This window comes from Pecten maximus, chromosome 1 (assembly GCF_902652985.1).
Source record: "Pecten maximus chromosome 1, xPecMax1.1, whole genome shotgun sequence".
In the NCBI taxonomy this organism is placed as follows: domain Eukaryota; kingdom Metazoa; phylum Mollusca; class Bivalvia; order Pectinida; family Pectinidae; genus Pecten; species Pecten maximus.
In genome coordinates, this window is record NC_047015.1 from 9,363,645 (window position 1) to 9,388,160 (window position 24,516).

At 38.3% G+C, this 24,516-nt stretch overlaps 2 protein-coding genes across 2 annotated transcripts in view; both read left to right on the forward strand.

Moving 5' to 3' along the window:
- The first annotated feature begins 5,506 nt into the window (after nucleotides 1–5,506).
- Nucleotides 5,507–5,923, forward strand: LOC117317061. Its single transcript, XM_033872174.1, has one exon. It carries the CDS (start codon nucleotides 5,507–5,509, stop codon nucleotides 5,921–5,923), a length of 417 nt encoding a protein of 138 aa, XP_033728065.1.
- A 1,903-nt stretch (nucleotides 5,924–7,826) lies between these two features.
- Nucleotides 7,827–24,516, forward strand: part of LOC117324297 (prosaposin-like) — a 52,026-nt gene continuing 35,336 nt past the window's right edge. The window contains exons 1-8 of the mRNA XM_033880084.1: nucleotides 7,827–7,948; nucleotides 13,743–13,897; nucleotides 16,022–16,087; nucleotides 17,060–17,128; nucleotides 17,921–17,977; nucleotides 20,940–21,017; nucleotides 23,243–23,359; nucleotides 23,477–23,539. Of these exons, the coding sequence (XP_033735975.1) occupies nucleotides 7,912–7,948; nucleotides 13,743–13,897; nucleotides 16,022–16,087; nucleotides 17,060–17,128; nucleotides 17,921–17,977; nucleotides 20,940–21,017; nucleotides 23,243–23,359; nucleotides 23,477–23,539 (642 nt within the window). The 5' untranslated portion in view covers nucleotides 7,827–7,911. The remainder of the gene's footprint in view (nucleotides 7,949–13,742; nucleotides 13,898–16,021; nucleotides 16,088–17,059; nucleotides 17,129–17,920; nucleotides 17,978–20,939; nucleotides 21,018–23,242; nucleotides 23,360–23,476; nucleotides 23,540–24,516) is intronic.

The window sequence follows — 24,516 nt, forward strand, 5'->3', positions numbered from 1 at the left end:
ATATGTTTACTTATTTATACTTGGGTCATGGGTCCACCTTATTTATTGCAAATTTATAACATGTACATCCTTGACATGTAATTTCAGATCAGATGGAGACTGTAATGTCTTGTTTTTAATAACATGAAATATAGAGAAATGACCCAATTATATCTCTACTCACCAAATGGGTACTCCGACTTTAGTCCACCTCTAAAACCTGGCACGACCTTAAATGATCCTGGCTGTTAATAGGACATTAAACAAAAACAAACAAACAATCACCAAACAATACAGACCCACTATCTCTGCTCCCAATACAATATAGGATGAAGATTCACTATCTCTACTCACCATACAATATAGGATGAAGTTCCAATATCTCTACTCACCATACAATATAGGGTGAAGGTCCACTATCTCTACTCACCATACAATATAGGGTGAGGATTCACTATCTCTACTCACCATACAATATAGGGTGAAGGTCCACTATCTCTACTCACCATACAATATGGGGTGAAGGTCCACTATCTCTACTCACCATACAATATAGGGTGAAGGTCCACTATCTCTACTCACCATACAATATAGGGTGAAGGTCCACTATCTCTACTCGCCATACAATATAGGATGAAGGTCCACTATCTCTACTCACCATACAATATAGGATGAAGTTCCACTATCTCTACTCGCCAAACAATATAGGGTGAAGGTCCACTATCTCTACTCACCATACAATATAGGGTGAAGGTCCACTATCTCTACTCACCATACAATATAGGGTGAAGGTCCACTATCTCTACTCACCATACAATATAGGGTGAAGGTCCACTATCTCTACTCACCATACAATATAGGGTGAAGGTCCACTATCTCTACTCACCATACAATATAGGGTGAAGTTCCACTATCTCTACTCACCATACAATATAGGGTGAAGGTCCACTATCTCTACTCACCATACAATATAGGGTGAAGGTCCACTATCTCTACTCACCATACAATATAGGGTGAAGGTCCACTATCTCTGCTCACCATACAATATAGGATGAAGGTCCACTATCTCTACTCACCATACAATATAGGGTGAAGGTCCACTATCTCTGCTCACCATACAATATAGGATGAAGGTCCACTATCTCTACTCACCATACAATATAGTGTTAAGATTCGCTATCTTTGCTCACCATATAATATAGTATGAAGGTCCACTATCTCTGGTCACCATACAATATAGTGTTAAGATTCACAATCTCTGCCCATCATACAATATAGGGTGAAGATCCACTCTCTCATATAAGGGTAGATTATTATCACATTTTGTCTTTCCTGTTTGTGGCAAGGCATATATTTCAATTCATGCAGGTGGTTGCTATTGATCATTGCCCTACCTGGAATGAAACAAAGTGTCTGTCGAAGGAAAGATACTGGATTACCATTAACTTACAAACCTGCTATCATTGAGGTTTGAACATACGTTAGAGGCTTTCTTCTCTACTTGACCCCACATGCATGCTGGTATCTGACAATTCATCTAATTAATTATTCAATATGTATATATTTTCTAAATTCCTGAACTACTGTTTTTTGGACATCCCAAACACCATTCCTCATATATCCTACTGTAGCGAAATAACCGGGGAACTATAATCAAAGTCCCGCAGCCCTCGGTAGGTGTCCTCGAGGTAGCGTCAGACACCCGCCGCAATACCCGAGTTTAGAAATAAATAGTGTGGGTCGTCGAGAAACACTATTCAACACCGTCGTAAAGTTTCAGTCTATGTATATTCAGCAACGAGCGCTAGCAGGAGCGCCGGAGCCTTCCGCTCCGGTGACTTAAATGTGTAAATAACAATGTACATAACACTTAGTAAAACAATTAGCCGCGAGTAAATGTTGACCATGTGTAATATAGATGGGGCATCGCTGGAGTTTCCAGACAGGTCCAGCCATTTGTAGTGGGTAATAGGGATGAGAGGCGATTAATACCTCTCTGACAGGGGCAATAAACATGAACGGCAGCCGAACAGACGATTACTGCCACGGGCGTGGTGACTTGATTACTTTACGGATAAGCATCCCTACGTGTCCCCTCCATCTAATTACCAACGGTCAACAGATAGACGGTCTATTAAAATTCCTAAAGCAAAGATGGTATAACAGAAAATAGAAAAATACTACACTAATATAGAAAAATACTACACTACTGTAGCGAAATAGCCGGGGAACTATATAATCAAAGTCCCGCAGCCCTCGGTAGGTGTCCTCGAGGTAGCTTCAGACACCCGCCACAATACTGCCGAGTTTGGAAATAAATAGTGTGGGTCGTCGAGAAACACAATTCAACACCGTCGTAAAGTTTCAGTCTATATATTCAGCAACATCAGCAGTGTATAGAGCATATATATAAATGGCAACACCGCTCTCGAGTTCATCAGCATACGTATAACATCCAACAAAGTAACATCAAGGCACTCCAACTCGAACTCTCCCTCGAACTTCAACTAACTCCCTGAACTCCACGAACTCTCCGAACTCTCTGAACTCTCCCTCCGCTCTCGCTTTCACCCCTTTTATACCAAAACCTAACGGAGCGCTACCGGAGCGTTACCGGAGCGCCGGAGCCCTGCCGGAGCCCTGCCGGAGCGGTGCACACCTGTACCGGAGCCTTCCGCTCCGGTGACTTAAATGTGTAAATAACAATGTACATAACACTTAGAAAAACAATTAGCCGCGAGTAAATGTTGACCATGTGTAATGAAGATTGGGCATCGCTGGAGCTCCCAGACAGGTCCAGCCATTTGTAGTGGATAATAGGGATGAGAGGCGATTAATACCTCTCTGACAGGGGCAATAAACATGAACAGGAGCCGGGCAGACGATTACTGCCACGGGCGTGGTGAATTGATTCCTTCACGGGATATCATCCCGACGTGTCCCTCCCCATCTAATTACCAACGGTCAACAGATTGACGGGCTATTAAAATTCCTAAAGCAAAGATGGTATAACAGAAAATAGAAACATAGAAAAATACTACACTAATATAGAAAAATACTACACTTCCCCCTCCTTAGAAACACTGAACTTCCACTGTTCAGCTAACCACATTCTCTCTCGTTCTCTCTAAATTAATATGAGCAAAATATGAAATATGTACAGGATATACATGTTGTCTACATAACACTTATCAAAACTCTTCTATATAACTATCATACGAATAGATGGTCAAAATAATTGATCTGAATAAACAACCACTAAATAAAACTACAGCTACACTAAAACACATCGCATGGGCGTGGATACCCGTCAATGTTAACTACACTAAATCATCGCATGGGCGTGGATACCCTTCGATGTTAACTACACTAAATCATCGCATGGGCGTGGATACCCTTCGATGTTATTAACTACACCAATCGGTAACGCACATAAGTTCATTATCAATACAAGGAAAATACATTTCTCGGTACATGAATTTAGATAGATCTCGTTACATATTGCTAAATAGACCTAAGACACGCAGCTACAGAGGTAAAATAATCCGAAGGATTCAAACGTGTTAAAATAATCCAATGAATGTCACAGTTTAGTTTGACAATAATCCAGTGAATGTCACAGTTTAGTTTGATAACAATCCAATGAATGTCACAGTTTAGTTTGATAATAATCCAATGAATGTCACAGTTTAGTTTGATAATAATCCAATGAATGTCACAGTTTAATTTTCAATCTGAAAGAAAGTCACAGGAATGTCATAATTGTTGATTATTCCGCATTTAGAAGGCAGATCTTGAAGGTAACTTTGTGTGAGTGATTTGTTGTTTATTCCGTTTCCTCCTCCATTTAACACCTCCCGGTGATTCATATCCACTTTCGGGTTCTGTTTCTGACTCTTCATTAAACTTGTGTGGTTGGATACGATTTGATGTATCCCTCATTAGCCGCTCTGTATCGTCAAAATCACTACAAGTTGTTGTTTCTTCAGATACATTTGGTTTTGGTTTTACCGATGTCTGGCAATTCAGGTTTTTGGTTCCATTCGTCAGCAGTGTTTGACCCGTCATTGGTTATGATGTTTTTCTCCGTTTCCCGACAAGGGGATCGGATGTTTTCTCTGGTACGATTAGTTATCCGACTATCCCCTCTCCACTTAGTCCTGTTTGCCCGGTAATTACCTTGTATGGGTCGTTTAACTGCTTCGATTGGACCAAGACCTTCATGCCCGACCGGTTGATCCACCATCACGTGTATGGTTCCTCCTCGGCCTATTTCTCGTACTCCGCCTATTTCTGCGGAAACGTGGTCTGTGGGCTCGCTGTTCCGCGTCCGAATCAAAGGACATAGCATGCAGGTCTTATAGGAGACTTGTTATATCTCCGTAGTTCTCTCTCATGAATACGTATATTCCTCGTGCATAGCGTTGGTAACCGCCTCGGTTATACTTCTCGGTCTGGTTCTCCTAACCGTTAAGCGAAACTCTACAGACTCACTACATTTATCTAGAAAAGCCTGGAGTGTATGTTCTTCCACTAGATCAGGTTTGTCCCGATAGGCTCGCCGGTATAAATCTTCCAGGGCTTGGCCAAAATCTCGAAGTGATTCTCCCTTATTCCGGCGTCGTAGTTTGGCTTCAGCCACATACTTTTCTTTCGTGGCTTTAAATCCAAATGTGTCGTCCATTTTTCCAAACAAACGGTTATAACGACGTTTGCATGACGGTTGGAGACCGTATACATATGATGCAGCCTGGCCACGTAACGTGCTCAATAACACACGCCTTTTCCGTTCCTCATTCCACATATTCAGTTCGACAAGATTTTCAAAATATTCAAGGAATTCTGGCCATGTATCTGTACTTTTTCCAGTAAAAGTTCTCCGTATTGGGTATTCATGATGCCAAGCTCTCTGGAACGGAAAGTTACTGCATTGCGGGCATAGTTTTGCCTCGCGTCCATCAGCGTAAGGCACATCATCAAGTCACTTCTCGTCTTCTGAATGATGACTGTCGTTATTAAACTCATTGTTTTTCCTTGACAGTCCTCTAATTCTGACAATTAGCACGGCTATGATACACAACACCAGACATAAAAGCCCAATCTGTCCTGCTTGCCTAGTACGTCGCTGCAGGGTGTCGAGATTGAACACGATGATACTGGATACATAATCGTAGCTCCAATACACCAAATACACAGCTAGTCCAGATAGTAATACTATTAGGGACAGTGTGCACATCACGAGCGAACAACAATCGTTTGTTGAGCGTTCTCGACCGGACGTGGTAACTTCTTTTAATCCATTATCATGACGGCTCCTATTCAGGGGAGTTCTAGCCGCCCGATACCTTCCAACTCTAGGTGTGCTGGTGTCGCGTGGATAAAATGGCGATCCATCGAATCCTGAATCTGCCAAATGTTCGTTGATGAGCGACTTGTCCTGCTCCATAGTAAACACTAGTGTGAAATGTCTCAATTTAACTAAATCCCACCGCTGCCACCAATTGTAGAGAGTGAGTTTCAGGAAGTTATGCAGGACCTTCGATCAAAATCATCGAAACCGCACAATCTTGTTCGTCAGCTAAGACTTTATCTTGACGAAGACAATCTTATCAGATGTGGAGGACGTATCAACAATGCACCGGCATCTCATGACGCTAAGTTTCCATATTTACTGCCAACAAAACACAAGTTCACAGAACTACTTGTGCGAAACCTACATTTACAGAATCATCATTGTGGCGTAGGCAGCACAATTACGTTATTACGACAAAGATTCTGGATACCTGCAATTCGCCAACTCGTCAACAGTGTACTACGGAAATGTGTGATTTGTCGCAAAGTGTCGGGCAAACCTTATACCGCCCCTGATCCACCACCTCTACCTAAAGACAGAGTAATGGATAGACCCTTCAAAGTCACGGGAGTGGACTTCTCAGGGGCCTGATACATAAAAAGCGGAAAAGGAAGTGAAACTACACAGGTTTATATTTGTCTTTTTACATGTGCAAACACAAGGGCTGTACATTTGGAGATTGTTCCAAACATGACAGAAGAATCTTTTCTTATGGCTTTTAGACGATTCATCAGTAAAAAGTCATTACCTAGGATTATGATTTCCGATAATGCCTGCACATTTGTTGCCGCCGCGGGGGATATCAAACATCTTTTTGCATCAGAAACCTTGCATAATTCACTTACAAATTATGGAACTACATGGAAATTCATCGCTAAAAGTGCACCGTGGTATGGTGATTTCTGGGAACGACTTATTGGATTAACAAAGAACAGTCTGAAAAAAGTGTTAGGCAGATCATGTGTCGACTATGAAACTCTTCAAACAATATTATCGGAGATCGAAGCTATGCTAAACAACCGTCCCTTGACCTACATCTCTTCTGATGTCTCGGATCCAGAACCTCTTACGCCGTCACATCTTCTATATGGGAAACCAACAACGTTATTGCCATACCCTTCGGATATTGAGAATGCTCACAATGTGACCGGAAACGTGCATCGAAAACTGAACAGGCTTTGTGAACACAGACAACTTCTTACGGATCAGTTTTGGAAGCGATGGAGTCAGGAGTACCTAACCTCTTTGAGGGAATTTCACCGGGTTACCGGAACAAACACGCAAACTATCAAAGGTGGTGGCATTGTGCAAATCCATGACGATTCTCCTAGAAACACTTGGAAAGTAGCCGTTATTGAAAGTTTAGCGTACGGCAAAGACGGATTAGCACGATCAGCAATAATTCGAACCAATACAGGATTGACAAATCGACCCATTGTGAAACTCTATCCATTGGAAGTAAACGAAAATTGTGACATGGGCAAAACCGTGAACACAGCAATGGACGTTTGTGAAGAAACCGATGAACATGAATCTAGGATACGTAAATCTAAGGTCAAAGCAATCGAAAAAATTAGACAAATTGGACCAAGTGAAATATATTTGATTTTTGTGTGTTTATATAATTGATTTGTTTTTTAAGTTGCTCTCAGACTTTTATTGACATTATATTATATCATCTCCGAACATTATCTAGTTGCTGGCGCCCCCAGGATGTTGTGAATATGGCGCCATTTCTAATGTTATGATGACGTTGTAATATTTATGACGTCATACGATTGTAGACGGGCTCAGAGTTTTAAAATAAAATCGAAGAAGAGTAGACGTGTTATTCTTAGTTGTTTTCTACCACTTATCGACATTAATAATCAAAGTCCCGCAGAACGGTAGCCGGGCAGACGTTTACTGCCACGGGCATGGTGAATTGATTACTTCACGGATTAGCATCCCGACGTGTCCCCCATCTAATTACCAACGGTCAACAGATTGACGGGCTATTAAAATTCCTAAAGCAAAGATGGTATAACAGAAAATAGAAAAATACTACACTAATATAGAAAAATACTACACTACATTATATATTCTATACTCAATTTGGCCGCCTGTTTGTGGGTATTAATTAAGAAAGCTGGGAAAGAGCTGCATTTGTACACATTTGGTACGATGTAGCATTTTTGGTGCATGAACATTTTTGGGGTCTTATAAGCCTAATTGAAAAGTTGGGTAGAAATGACTTAAAGTTTGGGGTGATATAATTTTTAATGGATTTGAGGCGGGACGTTGTTTGGACTTTAGATTTTAATCATATTTCGAAAAAATACAACTAGAATTCTAAGTTATGAAAACAAAAGTGTTGTGAGTATGGAAACGCGAGCCACACATGTTGACTTTAAAATTTACTTGAAAGCCGTGCAGAGTCTCCTTAATAAAGTGCGTGTCTTGTATAACATGCTATAAACGAACGCACCTTTTTTCAATAGCCAATGAAAAATACCGAGGCAAACAGCCAAATCACATGATCCTGCTCACATGATCGTGAAGCAGTAAAGTCACGATTGTTATTGTCAGGTGTCATCAAGATGAAATTGGTCGTATTTTTGACGCTGTTGGGTTTCGGTAAGTATACTTGTTATCTTAATGATTAGATATCGATAGCATATCAGTATGACGGTGTTCACAACTTATCCATCATTGTCGGTGTAGTAATTACGCAACACTAGTAATCTTGCTCACAGGTAACAGTTACTTGGGGTCAGGAACTAAAGTTATTATGGAATTGTCTAATTTTAATTTGTAACATCATTTCATGTCTATTTATGCACCGATACAACATTGGAATCGACTATAAAGCGCTTTTTAAAAAAAAACCACCCGTTTCTGGTTGTTATAATATAGATTTTTAAAAGCGCTTTATAATCGATTCCAATGTTGTGATCTTGCTAGGCCTACTGTAACTTACTAAGGCCTAAACATTCCTTCGTCCTTCTTTAACATGTTAGCTCTCTCGTAACATTTATCAAACTTGCATACATTTAGTTAAGGTTTATTTTATTGATATCTAAATATTTAAATGTATTCAAGACAAAATGATTTAAAAAAAAGATTCGCATGTATACAAGAATTTAATGTTGAACATTCAGTAATTATCAATGGGTGATGATCCCTGTAAACTTAAGAAATTGGGCTGTTTTTTTATAACAATTACTTTATTTACTTCCATATGACGCCATACTCTTGTTTATTTTCACATGATGCATGACTAATTGTGTATATTTACCTACATTTCATCTTGCTTTTTCTTCCTTGTATATATCTGTCAAGTGGTTCTAGGAAGAAGTGCTGTATACATATACGAACCTGGTATATGCCGGTACACATATCAAGTTTCAATAGGCTGTGAAAAGAGATTTTAAACATGAAATAACAAGGTTAAACATCAATGGGCCTGCAATGGAAAATGCATCTGACACTGATCATCATGAATAAGCCACACAAACCCACGTCCCTATTACATATTTATTTTGTAATATGACTATTATGGCAAGCCATTTGGGTTTTATCTATTTGATTAAGATATATCTGTATTTAAATGGAGATATCTGTATTTGTAAATTAGAGATATCTGTATCTAAAATACATCTCTAAACATAATTTATTTTTAGATACAGATATCTCAAATTTGAATACAGATATCTCTAGTGCCAGTGTTCTATGGTATCATGGTAGTTAACCATTAAACAAGGTAAACACAAGGGATGAATCAACAAACATAAAACTATTATGGGTATTTTAATCTGAAGTACTAATTCATCCTATTACACACTGGAAAAACTTCAACACTTACATTTTTCAGCATATCAGCTGCTAGCTTGCAACCATGATGTCTTATATTATTCAATAGTTTGGTTTGGTTTATTTTGTTTAACGTCCTATTAACAGCTTAGGCATACCTGTCAAAGGTCAAATGTTGACAAACTGGAGATCTCCAGTTTGAGGACTTTCTTCAAACTGGAGATTGCGCGCGGGGACATTTTTACTAAACATATTGAACTCATCAACAAAAAAAACACAAATTAATTGATTAATAGTATTCAATTTAATAACAAGTAGATTATAGTTATTATAATTTGTACTGAATAGTGAATGAAACTACTGAACAGTGAACAAAAGTAGGATCAAAATCTCGGCAGGAGTCAGTGACTCACAGTTGTAAAATCCTTAAGAGTCAAATAAAAATCCTGAGATGAATTGTTTTCAAATGTATACTGATATTTATATACGTCAATTTTGGATTAAATAAAATGTAGCATATTCAAAAACATTAGTTCAATTGAATTTACCTTCAAATAATTCCATATATTGAATCAATTTTTTTTTTTTTTAATAATCTAAATATAGAAATTGAAGACTCTTCTTTTAAATCAAATCCATGTATAAGTTTCATTGGGGGAAAAAAAAAGAAAATTAAGTATCTTTATTTTTTTAGTTATGTTATTTCCCAGAAAACAATTGTCTAAAATCAGGAGAGAGAAAAAAAAAATATCCTGAAAAAATTGTCCATTTCCGGATTCCGGGTCCATTTTTAGAATATTCATCACAACAAACATGGCCGCCGTCAACAGCATGGTGCCAATTTTTTTGAGAGTCTGACTGCAGTTCTTTGCCAACATTCTTAAATCAATAAAAAATATACTAATTTGTTGGCAAATATGGCTAGTTTAGGGTTTGTATAACTTCTTTGGAAAAATCTACATTGCAAATAGCTTATTTTACTACAGGTATGTTGATTTTTGGAAACTTCACCTGAGACCCAATTTGGTGACAGTCGGGATTTGTCACGGTTGACCGACTCTTTTAACTAACCCATAGGGGTCAATTAGTGTCACTGACCATAGCTAATATGCCCTCTGTTGAGTCTGTATATTGGACAACGTTTTAAGACTTATATATACACACTAGTTTTAGTCAGAATTTGAAGCGTCAAATTGACGCACGTCATGTCCGAGGGCGAGGTACTTGGGCCAATCGGGAGAAAACTGGAGAATTTAATCAAATTCCGGACCCGCGCAGGTCATTAATTTCAAACTGGAGAATTTGATTTTTGTATTGAATATTCGGGAGTCTCCCGTCCAATGCGGGAAAATTGACAGGTATGGCTTAGGTCATTTAAGGACGGCCTCCCGTGCGTGCGACATGCATGCGTGTGGCGAGTGTGAATGTGTGTTTTGGGAGACTGTGGCATGTTCGTGTTAAGTCTCCTTGTGATAGGCCGGAACTTTTGCCGATTTATAGTGCTACCTCACTGAAGCATACTGCCGAAGACACCCAGCAGCACACCCCACCCGGTCACATTATACTGACAACAGGCGAACCAGTCGTCCCACTCCTAATATGCTGAGCGCTAAGCAGGAGCAGCAACTACCATTTTTAGCCCACCATCATCAGATGGTGGGCGATCAAATCGCCCTGCATCCGTGGTCCAACGTCCCTCCGTAAACAATTCTTGTTATTGCTATTTCTCAGAAAGTAATGAAGGGATCTTTCTCAAATTTCATATATAGGTTCCCCTTGGTTCCTAGTTACGTATATTGCATTTTGAGACCAATCGGAAAACAACATGGCCGACAGGCAGCCATCTTGGATTTTGACAATTGAAGTTTGTTATCGTTATTTCTTAGAAAGCACTGAAGGGATCTTTCTCAAATTTCATATGTAGGTTCCTCTTGGTGGCTTATTATGCATATTGCATTTTGAGACCAATCAGAAAACAACATGGCCAACAGGCAGCCATCTTGGATTTTGACAATTGAAGTTTGTTATCGCTATTTCTCAGAAAGTGCTGAAGGGATCTTTCTCAAATTTCATATGTAGGTTCCCCTTGGTGCCTAGTTATGCATATTGCATTTTGAGACCAATCGAAAAACAACATGGCTGACAGGCAGCCATCTTGGATTTTGACAATTGAAGTTTGTTATCGCTACTTCTGAGAAAATACTGAAGGGATCTTTCTCAAATTTCATATGTAGGTTCCCCTTGGTCCCTGGTATTGCATTTTGGGACCAATCGGAAAACAACATGGCCAACAGACAGTCATTATCGCTAAATCTTAAATTTTATATATAGGTTCCCCTTGTTTGAAAAGTACTAAAGGGCTGTTTCTGAATTTACACAGATTAGTAAGACTTAGAGGAAAAGTAGAGAAAAGATCAATCTGACATGGAACCTATAAAGATCATTCAATGGTGGGCGCCAAGATCCCTCTTGTTAAAGACTCTGGTACAGTGTCTCGGCTAGGGGACACAACCCAAAGCCTTCCTCACAGCGGCGAACGCATTGTCAAGGGAGACATTAGGAAGAAGAAAGTTGTTAAGAAAGAAGAGAAAAGATAAGATCCCAAATTTAGTCGCCTCTTACGATCATGCAATGGGGGCAGCAGGTACAATTCTTACACCCTACCTGCAGGGCAGTTATTCAAGAGAGAGTACTATGATATTGTGGTATTTTTAACATTGTGGAAGCCCAGAAACATCTAACTATTGTCAATATAATGAAAGAATGTCACACTGAATAAGACATTAATTACTAAATGTTTCAATGGCACAACCTAATGCACGATAAAATGATAATTTAATCTTTAAAGATACAAACTTTTAATAAAAGGGTGTTTTGTTTGTGATTTGAAAATTTTTATTTGTGAAAGTTAAATAAAATATTACAAGAGAGAAAAAATAGATTGCTATATAGAAAAAAGTTTTGCATGGCAATTAATTGCTATATAGAAAAAAGTTTTGCATGGCAATTAATTGATTTTCAGAAGAGCTTTGCCTGAGTTTCCCCTCCTGACCCTGAAACCATGTCTGATGTAGGGCCAGGGTGCACTACTATGAAAAAGCGGAATTCTCCTTTACTATTTTTGCCAGATGCTGGTGATTTTGTGTGATTTGTGGTGATCAAGTCCCAGGATTTAACCTTTATGTTTAATATCAGTAAAAAAGAAAAGCAGTAGTGTAAGAATGGAAGTAATGCATTTGTTTTATTCATTTTTATGTCCTTGCATTAAATGAGAGGGGGCCGGGGGGGCTTATGGGCTTATAGTGTTACTTTTGTCAGTCCTGTCCCGTAATGTGCTGTCCTGAAGAAATGCAAAGAGGTATTCTCAGGAACTGCTGATGCTATCCTCACCAAACTGTTTTGGGATGTTGTCAAGTGGCAATGGGGGCATTTATGTCTTACAGACATTTTCAAGTTCATTTTTAAAAGTATCTTTTAGCTAAAACTCACTCGTCCAGTAGGACAAGTGAATGGTAAAATGTACTTGTCCAACACAGATTTACTGGTACAGACTACAGACAAGTCAGACAGGCCTGAATGTAAAGTGATACTTGGATAAAGAGCGTGGACCTTGGAACACATATGTACCTAATATAATTTATCTGGACTTTGTATCATAATGATTTTGTGACCATGATGAAGCACTGTATCATAATGATTTTGTGACCATGATGAAGCACTTTATATTGACGAGATATATTTCTATCAAGGAAATTTATACTTTATGCTAGCTACATATAAACAGTGTGTATAGTATGATATAAAGTTCAGATGATGATTGAAATTAAACTTTAAAACTTTCCAATAGATACACTGAAATAAAATATGAATGTCAATTAATGCTCACTACTATATATATTCACCAGTTAATTTGATTAGATAAGTGTTGTTCAGTAACTTGCTAGAGACTATATATATAACTCATTAAGATTGGCCATTTGCCCATTTTATATAGAACATATATCTAAATATATATGGTACAGGAATTACCATACCTGGAATCTCACAACCTTACCTATATATGGTACAGGAATTACCATACCTGGAATCTCACAACCTTACCTATATATGGTACAGGAATTACCATACCTGGAATCTCACAACCTTACCTATATATGGTACAGGAATTACCATACCTGGAATCTCACAACCTTACCTATATATGGTTGTATCCCACATTATTCTAATTACAGCAGGCTAGCCACGTTTATTACTTATCTATGTATTACTACATACAATGTGCCATTTTCATGATTTAGTATCAGGTAATAGAGTCAAAGCATTTGTAGTTTGTTGGTCTGGGTCCTTTGCCTTTCGCACGGATACCAAAAGGTATGCAGAAGATTGGCAAAATAAAGTTAACGCAAATCAGGAGTATTAATCACAACAAGCTCTTATTTCAATTGTGATTGATTTTCCTGACCTGAATTTCATGACTTTTTGAATCACGGGAAAGGTTTAACCAAGACTCGCAACCAAGACCAAAAGTATATACATAATAGTTTCTGATTTTAGTACTTCTGTGCCATTGTAGTGAGATTTGAATACACACATCTTGGTACATGTTGTGTCATTGTAGTTAGTGTTGAGAGCAGTTCCCTGCTGGGCTCTAGTAAGTGTACCTGGGGGCCATCTTACTGGTGCAGCCATGTTTCCCGGGCCAAGGAGTGCAAGGCTGTGGACCACTGCCTACAAACAGTCTGGACAAAGCAGACGGTCTCCAACACAGACAGCGTAAGTGTTCATTATTACCAGTTCATTCTGATAAATTAGTATCTGAACAACTATTTATAGTTTTAATTCTGCTCAATATGGAAATTGTAGAAATACATTCCCCCCTGTCTTTTGCTATCTAGAAGTTTTCATTTTGGATAATGTTTTTGTAGTCACAGAAACAAATATTCAGAATCTGCAATATTTCCATTTTCCTCATCAAGTGTTTAATGTAATCACAGTACACAAAACTTCACTAAACTTGATACATAATTGTAGCTTTACCCATTTTTGCCAGGATCTGCCTCTATTTCCATTACCTGGACGAGAAGTTGTTTGTTCTTCTGTATAAGACTTTAGTTTGTGTACATTTGGACTATGTCTGTCTAATCTGGAGTCCTTTGAAAGTCAAATTTATTAACAGCTTGAAAAGTGTACAATGGAGAGCAACAAAACAGATTCCTGACTTTTCTGATCCTTCATATGAGGAAAGACTACAATACCGTATTTGACCTAATAAGGGCGCCCCTACCTTTTTTCAAGGAAATAAATCTTTGACTGAGTGTCAAAATGGTGTCAAAATGGTGTTCAAAAGTAATAATTCATGTGAAATATTTTGCTACTTTATGTGTTCAATTTTCTTCAGCATATTAAGTAACTGGAACACATGTTTTCGCCACATTTTGTGTATTCCTATAGGCTACAGATGACATGTCAGTGCAAAGAGCACCCAAAACTAAACACACTTACAAATAATAACTTAACATCTTTATTTGAAGATAAAGTAAAGACTTCATTCTTGTTGATAAATAACTTTTTTTCAGAACAGAAAGCTAGTAAAAGAAATGTACATTGTAAATCAATTGGTCAAAGAAAACGATGTCTGATATGATCTGGGAAATCACCTGTTTCTATAAATAGAACACAAAAGAGTTCCATTTGAACATAAATGGTGGAACACACGTTCTCTGGTCTAAAGATCAGCTGGCATGGTTTACAAGTTTACAGGAGTATTCAAGTGATGTTTAAGCTTAATATATGATAATGAATAGCTATAGATATCTTCATCTGGAATATTTTTATGACTGAATATTTTACCGTTTCCACAACCTTGGGTATTCTGCTATAAGGTATAGTCTGTTTCATAAAACTTCAGAATAACTAATCTTAATAAGGGGGCCCCCACTGTCAATTACCCGCGCCCTGCGCCCTTATTAGGTCAAATACGGTATATGAAATAAAAGCTGCCCACACTCTTCCAGCAAAGGATTGGAGGAGACATGATTTACTCATTCAAAACTGAAGTGCTAAAAAAAATTCATGATGTCTCATGATGGCCTTCATCCTTTGTGAAAAAATGGGATGATATGACTTCGTTGCATATCAGTAGGGGACACCAGAAAAAGTTTTATCCCAATAGACAAAGACTTCACTTAGTTAAAACTTCTTCTCCATAAGGACAGTGTGCTAACAGTTTCAAAAACAAAATTGATAAATACAAATGTATATAACATAGTTTGATGTCTTGAGTCAGCTGGTATGAAGGGTTTCCATCCTGCACCAGAAACAAATCTTATCTAATCTTATCTAAAGTGGTCTAGTGGTGTCTTTTGCTATCAGGAAGTTTTCATTTAAGGTTATGTTTCTGTAACCATGGAAACAAATACCGGTAATGAAAAGCTGAAATATTAGAAGCTACAAAACCGTTTACACAACATGTACAACTATTAAACACATTGGTCTAATGACTTTTGCTTTGCTATGGAGAGGTTTTCACGTTTAGTTCTGAATTTAATGTTATTATAGCAGACTTTTTCCAGTGAAGCATCTAGTTAGAGATTTTATTTATTTTATACAGACATGTCATTTGGTCTAATCTGTGTAAAAGTTCGAATTCTTACAAGAAGAAAATATGAAGTTACTTTTTGCCATGTGTTTATGATCAGATCTCAAGAATCTACTCTGGTATCTGTTTATCTGACAATTACTTAGACATGTGGGTAGATATTAAGTATTGATGTCCATATTGTCACGGTCATTGTTAGTGGTAGCGTTAAAGGTCAAATCATTCTAATGAATATGTGTCCATGCATCTTGGGCACAAAAGATGCCATTCACTATCATTTTTGTTTACTTATTTTTCAGAGCGGAAGATGTAAGCTGTGCGAAACATTTATCAACATGATTCGTGAAGAACTGAAAACCAATCCTGTAAGTGAATTTAGGAAACAGTGTAAAGTAGGAAAACATTTCTGATCAAACTTATAAATAAATATTAGGGGGTTAACATGTGAAATCATTTCTGATTCTGATCAACCTTATAAATAAACATTAGGGGGTTAACATGGAAATCATTTCTGATTCTGATCATGAAACCCTGTGTTGAGATCCTCACCTCATAACCATATATAGCATTTCTGGGCATCAAGAGATAAACAAAATCCTGGTATCTTTAAATTTCCACATCTCTAAAGACTTGGTTCCTTTGTTATATCTTTGGAACCGTTAAGATTCCTGACCTATTACCATATATAGCATTGTTGGGCATCAAGAGATAAACACACTAATGTTATATTGGGGTCTTTCCCCACCCCTATGGACTTATTGGTAGTTTAGGTTAAATATTTTTGAACCTTTGAGATCTGACCTCATAACCATATATAAAATTGTAAGACATCTTGCAATACAGGCCCTCTGGGCCTTTTATTAAAATGAAAATGGATGCTGAAAGTGTTATTATCCCCCGCTTTCACCGAAACGGGGGATATTATTTGTGTTTGTCCATCCGTCCATTCATACGTCTGTCACACCTCCTTTCCATGCAATGACAGCAACAAATATTATCAAATTTTCTTGAAACTTGGTAGCAACATTAAATGCCTAAATGGCTCATCCAAATTTGATCGCCACTTTTCACAGATGCTATTTGGCTGAGTTATGGCCTCTTGATTAACAAAAAATGTAATTTATGATTACCCCCATATGAAAGAAAGGGGGTGGGGGGGGGGAGCTGGGGATATCAAATTGTACAAATAAGCTTGTTGGACGATGACATGTGGCCATGGTGTACAGATGTAGCTGGATATTTCATAAAAAAGGAATCATTTTTACTCTAAAATCCTTTCCCTATTAAGTTATATTTCTCTTTCTGTGTATTTGTCAGTATATACTGTTTAATTGTAGGATCAAGCTGTGAACTACATCAAGAAAGTTTGTGATATCCTTCCCTTGAACCAGACCTTCAAGACTGAGGTAAGATTACTACATTGTGGTAAAGGGAGGTTAAATAACATGTATTAATCAGGTTTAAAAAAAGTCAGGAAACATCATAGACAGACAATTCTACATATATAAACAACTGTCCTGGCCTGTATATATTATAGACACACAATTCTTAGTAGATACAAATTGTCTTTGCCAGTTTATATTACAGACAAACGATTCTAGGTAGATAAACACTTGTCTTGGCCAGTCAATATTACAGACAAATGGTTCTAGATAGATAAAAATTGTCTTGGCCAGTCAATATTACAGACAAATGGTTCTAGGTAGATAAACACTTGTCTTGGCCAGTCAATATTACAGACAAACAATTCTAGGTAGATAAAAATTGTCTTGGCCAGTCGATATTACAGACAAATGGTTCTAGGTAGATAACGATTGTCTTGGCCAGTCAATATTACAGACAAACAATTCTAGGTAGATAACGATTGTCTTGGCCTGTAGATAAAATAAACAAATGATTCTAGATAGATAAATACTTGTCTTTCCTGACAGACTGTCTTGCTGACAGACTGTCTTACTCGTGTGGGTAATAAATGTTGTGTATTTTTTTCCTGACAGACTGTCTTACTCGTGTGGGTAATAAATGTTGTGTATTTTTTTCCTGACAGACTGTCTTACTCGTGTGGGTAATAAATGTTGTGTATTTTTTTCCCTGACAGACTGTCTTATTCGTGTAGGGGATAAATTTTGTGTATTTTTTTCCCTGACAGACTGTCTTACTCGTGTAGGGTGATAAATGTTGGGTTTTTCTTTTTCCAGTGTATCAATGCTGTGGATGATGTGGAAGTTGTGGTCAAACTGCTTCAGAGCAACATGGTAAGTTATATGATGGGTATGTGTATTCAGGTAGAAAAAGTACAGGTAAAACAAATGTACAGGTGTAAAACAAATGTACAGTTGTAAATCAAACACAGGTGATATGTACAAGTAAACAATACTGTATACAAATAAGATAATACAATATAACCTGACATATATGGCTACAGTAGTATGTTTAAAAAAACAGAACTTGTGATGACAGTGATGTGTGTTATATATATATACATACCAGATACCAGAATTGTTTTCAGTCAAACATTTAGTACACCTCCACACATGTTGACACCTGAAACCTCAAAGTATGGAGATCTCCTCGTTCCATTTCTCAAATGAGGGGTGAAGTACATGAAAAATTTCTGCAGCATTTTTGTCCAGAGGGTTCCACACAAACTTGAATATGTGTCAATACCTTCAGCTTATATTATTACATTGTATCACAAATTGACAGAAAACAAATAATTGTGTATGATTTCTGTAGAAAGTTTCTTTTTAGATATTACAAGAGACAGTTTTTGTCAAAAAAAACAACAAAAAAACAAGCTTTTGAATTAATTATATTATTGTTACGAAATATTTCATAGCTGTAAACATAACTGTCAAATTATCTCCAATGCTTTCTTAGAATTACATTATTATTAATAAACTGTGTATGTATTACTGTAATTACTGTTGTATAACATGCTACTTTTGATTCAGTTCTTTATTTTATTCACAGACCAGAAGTGAAGTCTAGATTTTGCAGGACAATTTCTGTCTTTTTATTAGTATTGCCCAATTCAATATGGCAGTCAGTACAAAACTAATGGTCTTAATTCTATTGGCCTTTGCATACATATACCTACATGCGTTGTTTTTATAATCCATCACTATCTTGGATAATCCATCACTTCCCTGGTTAATCCATTACTAACCTGGATAATCCATCTCTGTCCTGGTTAATCCATCATTACTCTGGCTAATCCGTGACTTCCCTTAATCCATCATTACCCTGGATAATCCATCACTACCCTGGGATCCATCACTACCCTGGATAATCCATCACTACCCTGGGATCCATCACTACCCTGGGTAATCCATCACTACCCTGGGTGATCATCACTGCCCTGGGTAATCCATCACTACCCTGGGTAATACATCACTGCCCTGGATAATCCATCACTACCCTAGGTGATCCATCACTACCTTGGGTAATCCATCACTACCCTGGGTAATCCATCACTACCCTGGGATCCATCACTACCATGGGTAATCCATCACTACCCTGGGTAATCCATCACTACCCTGGATAATCCATCACTACCCTGGGTAATACATCACTACCCTGGGTAATCCATCACTACCCTGGGTGATCCATCACTACCCTGGGCAATACTTCACTGCCCTGGGTAATACTTCACTGCCCTGGGTAATCCATCACTACCCTGGGTAATCCATCACTACCCTGGGTGACCATCACTACCCTGGTTAATACATCACTACCCTGGATAATCCATCACTACCCTGGGTAATCCATCACTACCCTGGGTGACCATCACTACCCTGGGTAATCCATCACTACCCTGGGATCCATCACTACCATGGGTAATCCATCACTACCCTGGGTGACCATCACTACCCTGGGTAATCCATCACTACCCTGGGTAATTCATCACTACCCTGGGTAATCCATCACTACCCTGGGATCCATCACTACCCTGGGTAATCCATCACTACCCTGGGTAATCCATCACTACCTTGGGTGACCATCACTACCCTGGGTAATCCATCACTACCCTGGGTAATCCATCACTACCCTGGGATCCATCACTACCCTAGGTGATCCATCACTACCTTGGGTAATCCATCACTACCCTGGGTAATCCATCACTACCCTGGGATCCATCACTACCATGGGTAATCCATCACTACCCTGGGTAATCCATCACTACCCTGGATAATCCATCACTACCCTGGGTAATACATCACTACCCTGGGTAATCCATCACTACCCTGGGTGATCCATCACTACCCTGGGTAATACTTCACTGCCCTGGGTAATCCATCACTACCCTGGGTAATCCATCACTACCCTGGGATCCATCACTACCCTGGGTAATCCATCACTTCCCTGGGTAATACATCACTACCCTGGATAATCCATCACTACCCTGGGTAATCCATCACTACCCTGGGTGACCATCACTACCCTGGGTAATCCATCACTACCCTGGGTGATCCATCACTACCCTGGGTAATCCATCACTACCCTGGGTAATCCATCACTACCCTGGATGATACATCACTACCCTGGGTAATCCATCACTGCCCTGGGTAATCCATCAGTGCCCTGGATGATCCATCACTACCCTGGGTGATCCTTCACTACCCTGGGTGATCATCACTACCCTGGATAATCCATCACTACCCTGGGTAATCCATCACTACCCTGGGTGATCATCACTACCCTGGATAATCCATCACTACCCTGGGTAATACATCACTACCATGGGTGACCATCACTACCCTGGATAATCCATCACTGCCCTGGGTGATCCATCACTACCCTGGGTAATACATCACTGCCCTGGATAATCCATCACTGCCCTGGATAATCTATCACTTCCCTGGATAATCCATCACTTCCCTGGATAATCCATCACTGCCCTGGGTGATCCATCACTGCTCTAGATAGTGATCAATCACTGCCCTGGGTAATCCATCACTACCCTGGGTGATCCATCACTGCTCTAGATAGTGATCAATCACTGCCCTGGGTGATCCATCACTACCCTGGGTAATCCATCACTACCCTGGGTGATCCATCACTGCTCTAGATAGTGATCAATCACTGCCCTGGGTGATCCATCATTACCCTGGGTAATACATCACTTCCCTGGATAATCCATCACTACCCTGGATAATCCATCACTTCCCTGGGTGATCAAGTGTTATTTACATTATACACATCTATGTTGTATAGACTGCCGAGGCACTGTGTGGAATATTTTTGCCCTGCAGTGGATTTGAGGACCATGTGAACCAACACAAACAGCCTGAGGTACGGTGATTGGTAACTATAATTAAGAATTGATGGGTGTTTATTCTTCTGCAAAGAAGTGGCAGCGGCAGCATTTATGTGACATTTTCTAGTTTCACAAATTTTGTCAAATAAAAATTTCATGCAATATTTAAAGCTTTTGAAACTTTACAGCTAATTTCATTCGAGGATCAATTTCACTGTCAGAGGTAGTCTAATTAGGCAATATTTAAAGCTTTTGAAACTTTACAGCTAATTTCATTCGAGGATCAATTTAACTGTCAGAGGTAGTCTAATTAGGCGGTAGAAACAATTTAACTGTCAGAGGTCGTCTAATTAGGCGGTAGAAACAATTTAACTGTCAGAGGTTGTCTAATTAGACAGTAGAAACAATTTAACGGTCAGAGGTTGTCTAATTAGACAGTAGAAACAATTTAACTGTCAGAGGTCGTCTAATTAGGCGGTAGAAACAATTTAACTGTCAGAGGTTGTCTAATTAGACAGTAGAAACAATTTAACTGTCAGAGGTCGTCTAATTAGGCGGTAGAAACAATTTAACTGTCAGAGGTAGTCTAATTACACAGTAGAAACAATTTAACTGTCAGAGGTCGTCTAATTAGGCGGTAGAAACAATTTAACTGTCAGAGGTTGTCTAATTAGACAGTAGAAACAATTTAACGGTCAGAGGTTGTCTAATTAGACAGTAGAAACAATTTAACTGTCAGAGGTCGTCTAATTAGGCGGTAGAAACAATTTAACTGTCAGAGGTTGTCTAATTAGACAGTAGAAACAATTTAACTGTCAGAGGTCGTCTAATTAGGCGGTAGAAACAATTTAACTGTCAGAGGTTGTCTAATTAGACAGTAGAAACAATTTAACTGTCAGAGGTTGTCTAATTAGACAGTAGAAACAATTTAACTGTCAGAGGTCGTCTAATTAGACAGTAGAAACAATTTAACTGTCAGAGGTCGTCTAATTAGACAGTAGAAACAATTTAACTGTCAGAGGTCGTCTAATTAGACAATAGAAACAATTTAACTGTCAGAGGTCGTCTAATTAGACAGTAGAAACAATTTAACTGTCAGAGGTCGTCTAATTAGACAGTAGAAACAATTTAACTGTCAGAGGTCGTCTAATTAGACAGTAGAAACAATTTAACTGTCAGAGGTCGTCTAATTAGACAGTAGAAACAATTTAACTGTCAGAGGTCGTCTAATTAGACAGTAGAAACAATTTAACTGTCAGAGGTCGTCTAATTAGACAGTAGAAACAATTTAACTGTCAGAGGTCGTCTAATTAGACAGTAGAAACAATTTAACTGTCAGAGGTCGTCTAATTAGACAGTAGAAACAATTTAACTGTCAGAGGTCGTCTAATTAGACAGTAGAAACAATTTAACTGTCAGAGGTCGTCTAATTAGACAGTAGAAACAATTTAACTGTCAGAGGTCGTCTAATTAGACAGTAGAAACAATTTAACTGTCAGAGGTCGTCTAATTAGGCGGTAGAAACAATTTAACTGTCAGAGGTCGCCTAATTAGACGGTAGAAACAATTTAACTGTCAGAGGTCGTCTAATTAGACAGTAGAAACAATTTAACTGTCAGAGGTCGTCTAATTAGACAGTAAAAACAATTTAACTGTCAGAGGTCGTCTAATTAGACAGTAGAAACAATTTAACTGTCAGAGGTCGTCTAATTAGACAGTAGAAACAATGTAACTGTCAGAGGTCGTCTAATTAGACAGTAGAAACAATTTAACTGTCAGAGGTTGTCTAATTAGCAGTAGAAAACAATTTAACTGTCAGAGGTTGTCTAATTACACAGTAGAAACAATGTAACTGTCAGAGGTCGTCTAATTAGACAGTAGAAACAATTTAACTGTCAGAGGTAGTCTAATTAGGCGGTAGAAACAATGTAACTGTCAGAGGTCGTCTAATTACACAGTAGAAACAATTAAACTGTCAGAGGTCGTCTAATTAGACAGTAGAAACAATTTAACTGTCAGAGGTAGTCTAATTAGGCGGTAGAAACAATTTAACTGTCAGAGGTCGTCTAATTAGGCAGTAGAAACAATTTAACTGTCAGAGGTCGTCTAATTAGGCAGTAGAAACAATTTAACTGTCAGAGGTCGTCTAATTAGGCAGTAGAAACAATGTAACTGTCAGAGGTCGTCTAATTAGACAGTAGAAAGTGAAGTGATGCTAGTGATATACCGATAATGACCGGAATTTTTTCCAACATTTCAGACCAATGTTTTAGTCCCCCTGGTGGAAGCTTCACCTGTCACAGCTGGTAACATCTGCACAGATTGTGTCAATTTCATGACCGATATCAAGAATCTCCTTACTGATCCCAACACAGAGGTAGGTACAGCCATTCATCAGTCTGATTGATTGTATATATTGTAGGGTATCATTTGATGTGACAATGCCTTGTATATGTGTGTGTAATTTAGTCAGCAATCTGTTTTCTTGTTACAGAGCCAGCTGATTGGGATGATAAAACAGATCGTATGTTCTCAGCTTGGATCTGTGGAAGCCATTGTAAGTATTCTGGCAAAAGTGTGATGTTTTAAATGGTTTTATTAAGTTACTTGATGGACATAACATGACACTGCTTGAATGTATTTGTTTAAAACTTGACAATGGACAGAGACAACAATATATTCTCATGAATTCTTGGATAGATGATATAAACAGCCCTAAATACATTTTGGCATTTCATAGAAGATTGAAAACTAAATAAATCATGGGAAATTGTTTTTAGAAATGGAGAAGGGTAAGGTGATGTAAAGGATGACAGGTTTACAAGATTTACAGGATGACAAGCTTAGGGTGAAAAGGGGGATAACTCCACGGGGTCATATAGCAAATCATATGTAGTATTATCAACATAGTTCTCACAGCCTTGGAAAGTCTTTGAATTGAAAGCTTTACCAGGAAAAGTCCTGGAAAATTCATTTTGGCTTTAAAAGTCGTTGAATTTCGGAAAACAGTCCTGAAAAGTCCTTAAAAAATATGAAATTTGCCTTTTGAACCATCAAAGTTTACTGAAACTCTCGTAAAATTTGGTCATGACGAACGCAATAAATAGAAATTTCCTTTTGTGATGATTTCTGGATTTCTGCCCAATACCTTGTTAACAATGTTCAAGCAATTGCTTGACTTTTATGTATGTTACTAATACAAGGAAAATGATGATCTAAGGGAGGTAATTAGGCTGATATTTGCATTTCTGGTGCATGCGTCTTGCTGGAGCAAAGATGCGTTATAACAGGAAATGGGAGGTGTCTTATGACAGGGTAATATAACGGAGGTGTCTTATGACAGGGTAATATAACAGGAAATGGGAGGTGTCTTATGACAGGGTAATATAACGGAGGTGTCTTATGACAGGGTAATATAACAGGAAATGGGAGGTGTCTTATGACAGGGTAATATAACGGAGGTGTCTTATGACAGGGTAATATAACAGGAAATGGGAGGTGTCTTATGACAGGGTAATATAACGGAGGTGTCTT

Coding starts and splice junctions, on each gene's coding strand:
- LOC117317061 (XM_033872174.1), top strand. CDS start 5,507: ATGCAGGACCTTCGATCAAAATCATCGAAACCGCACAATCTTGTTCGT.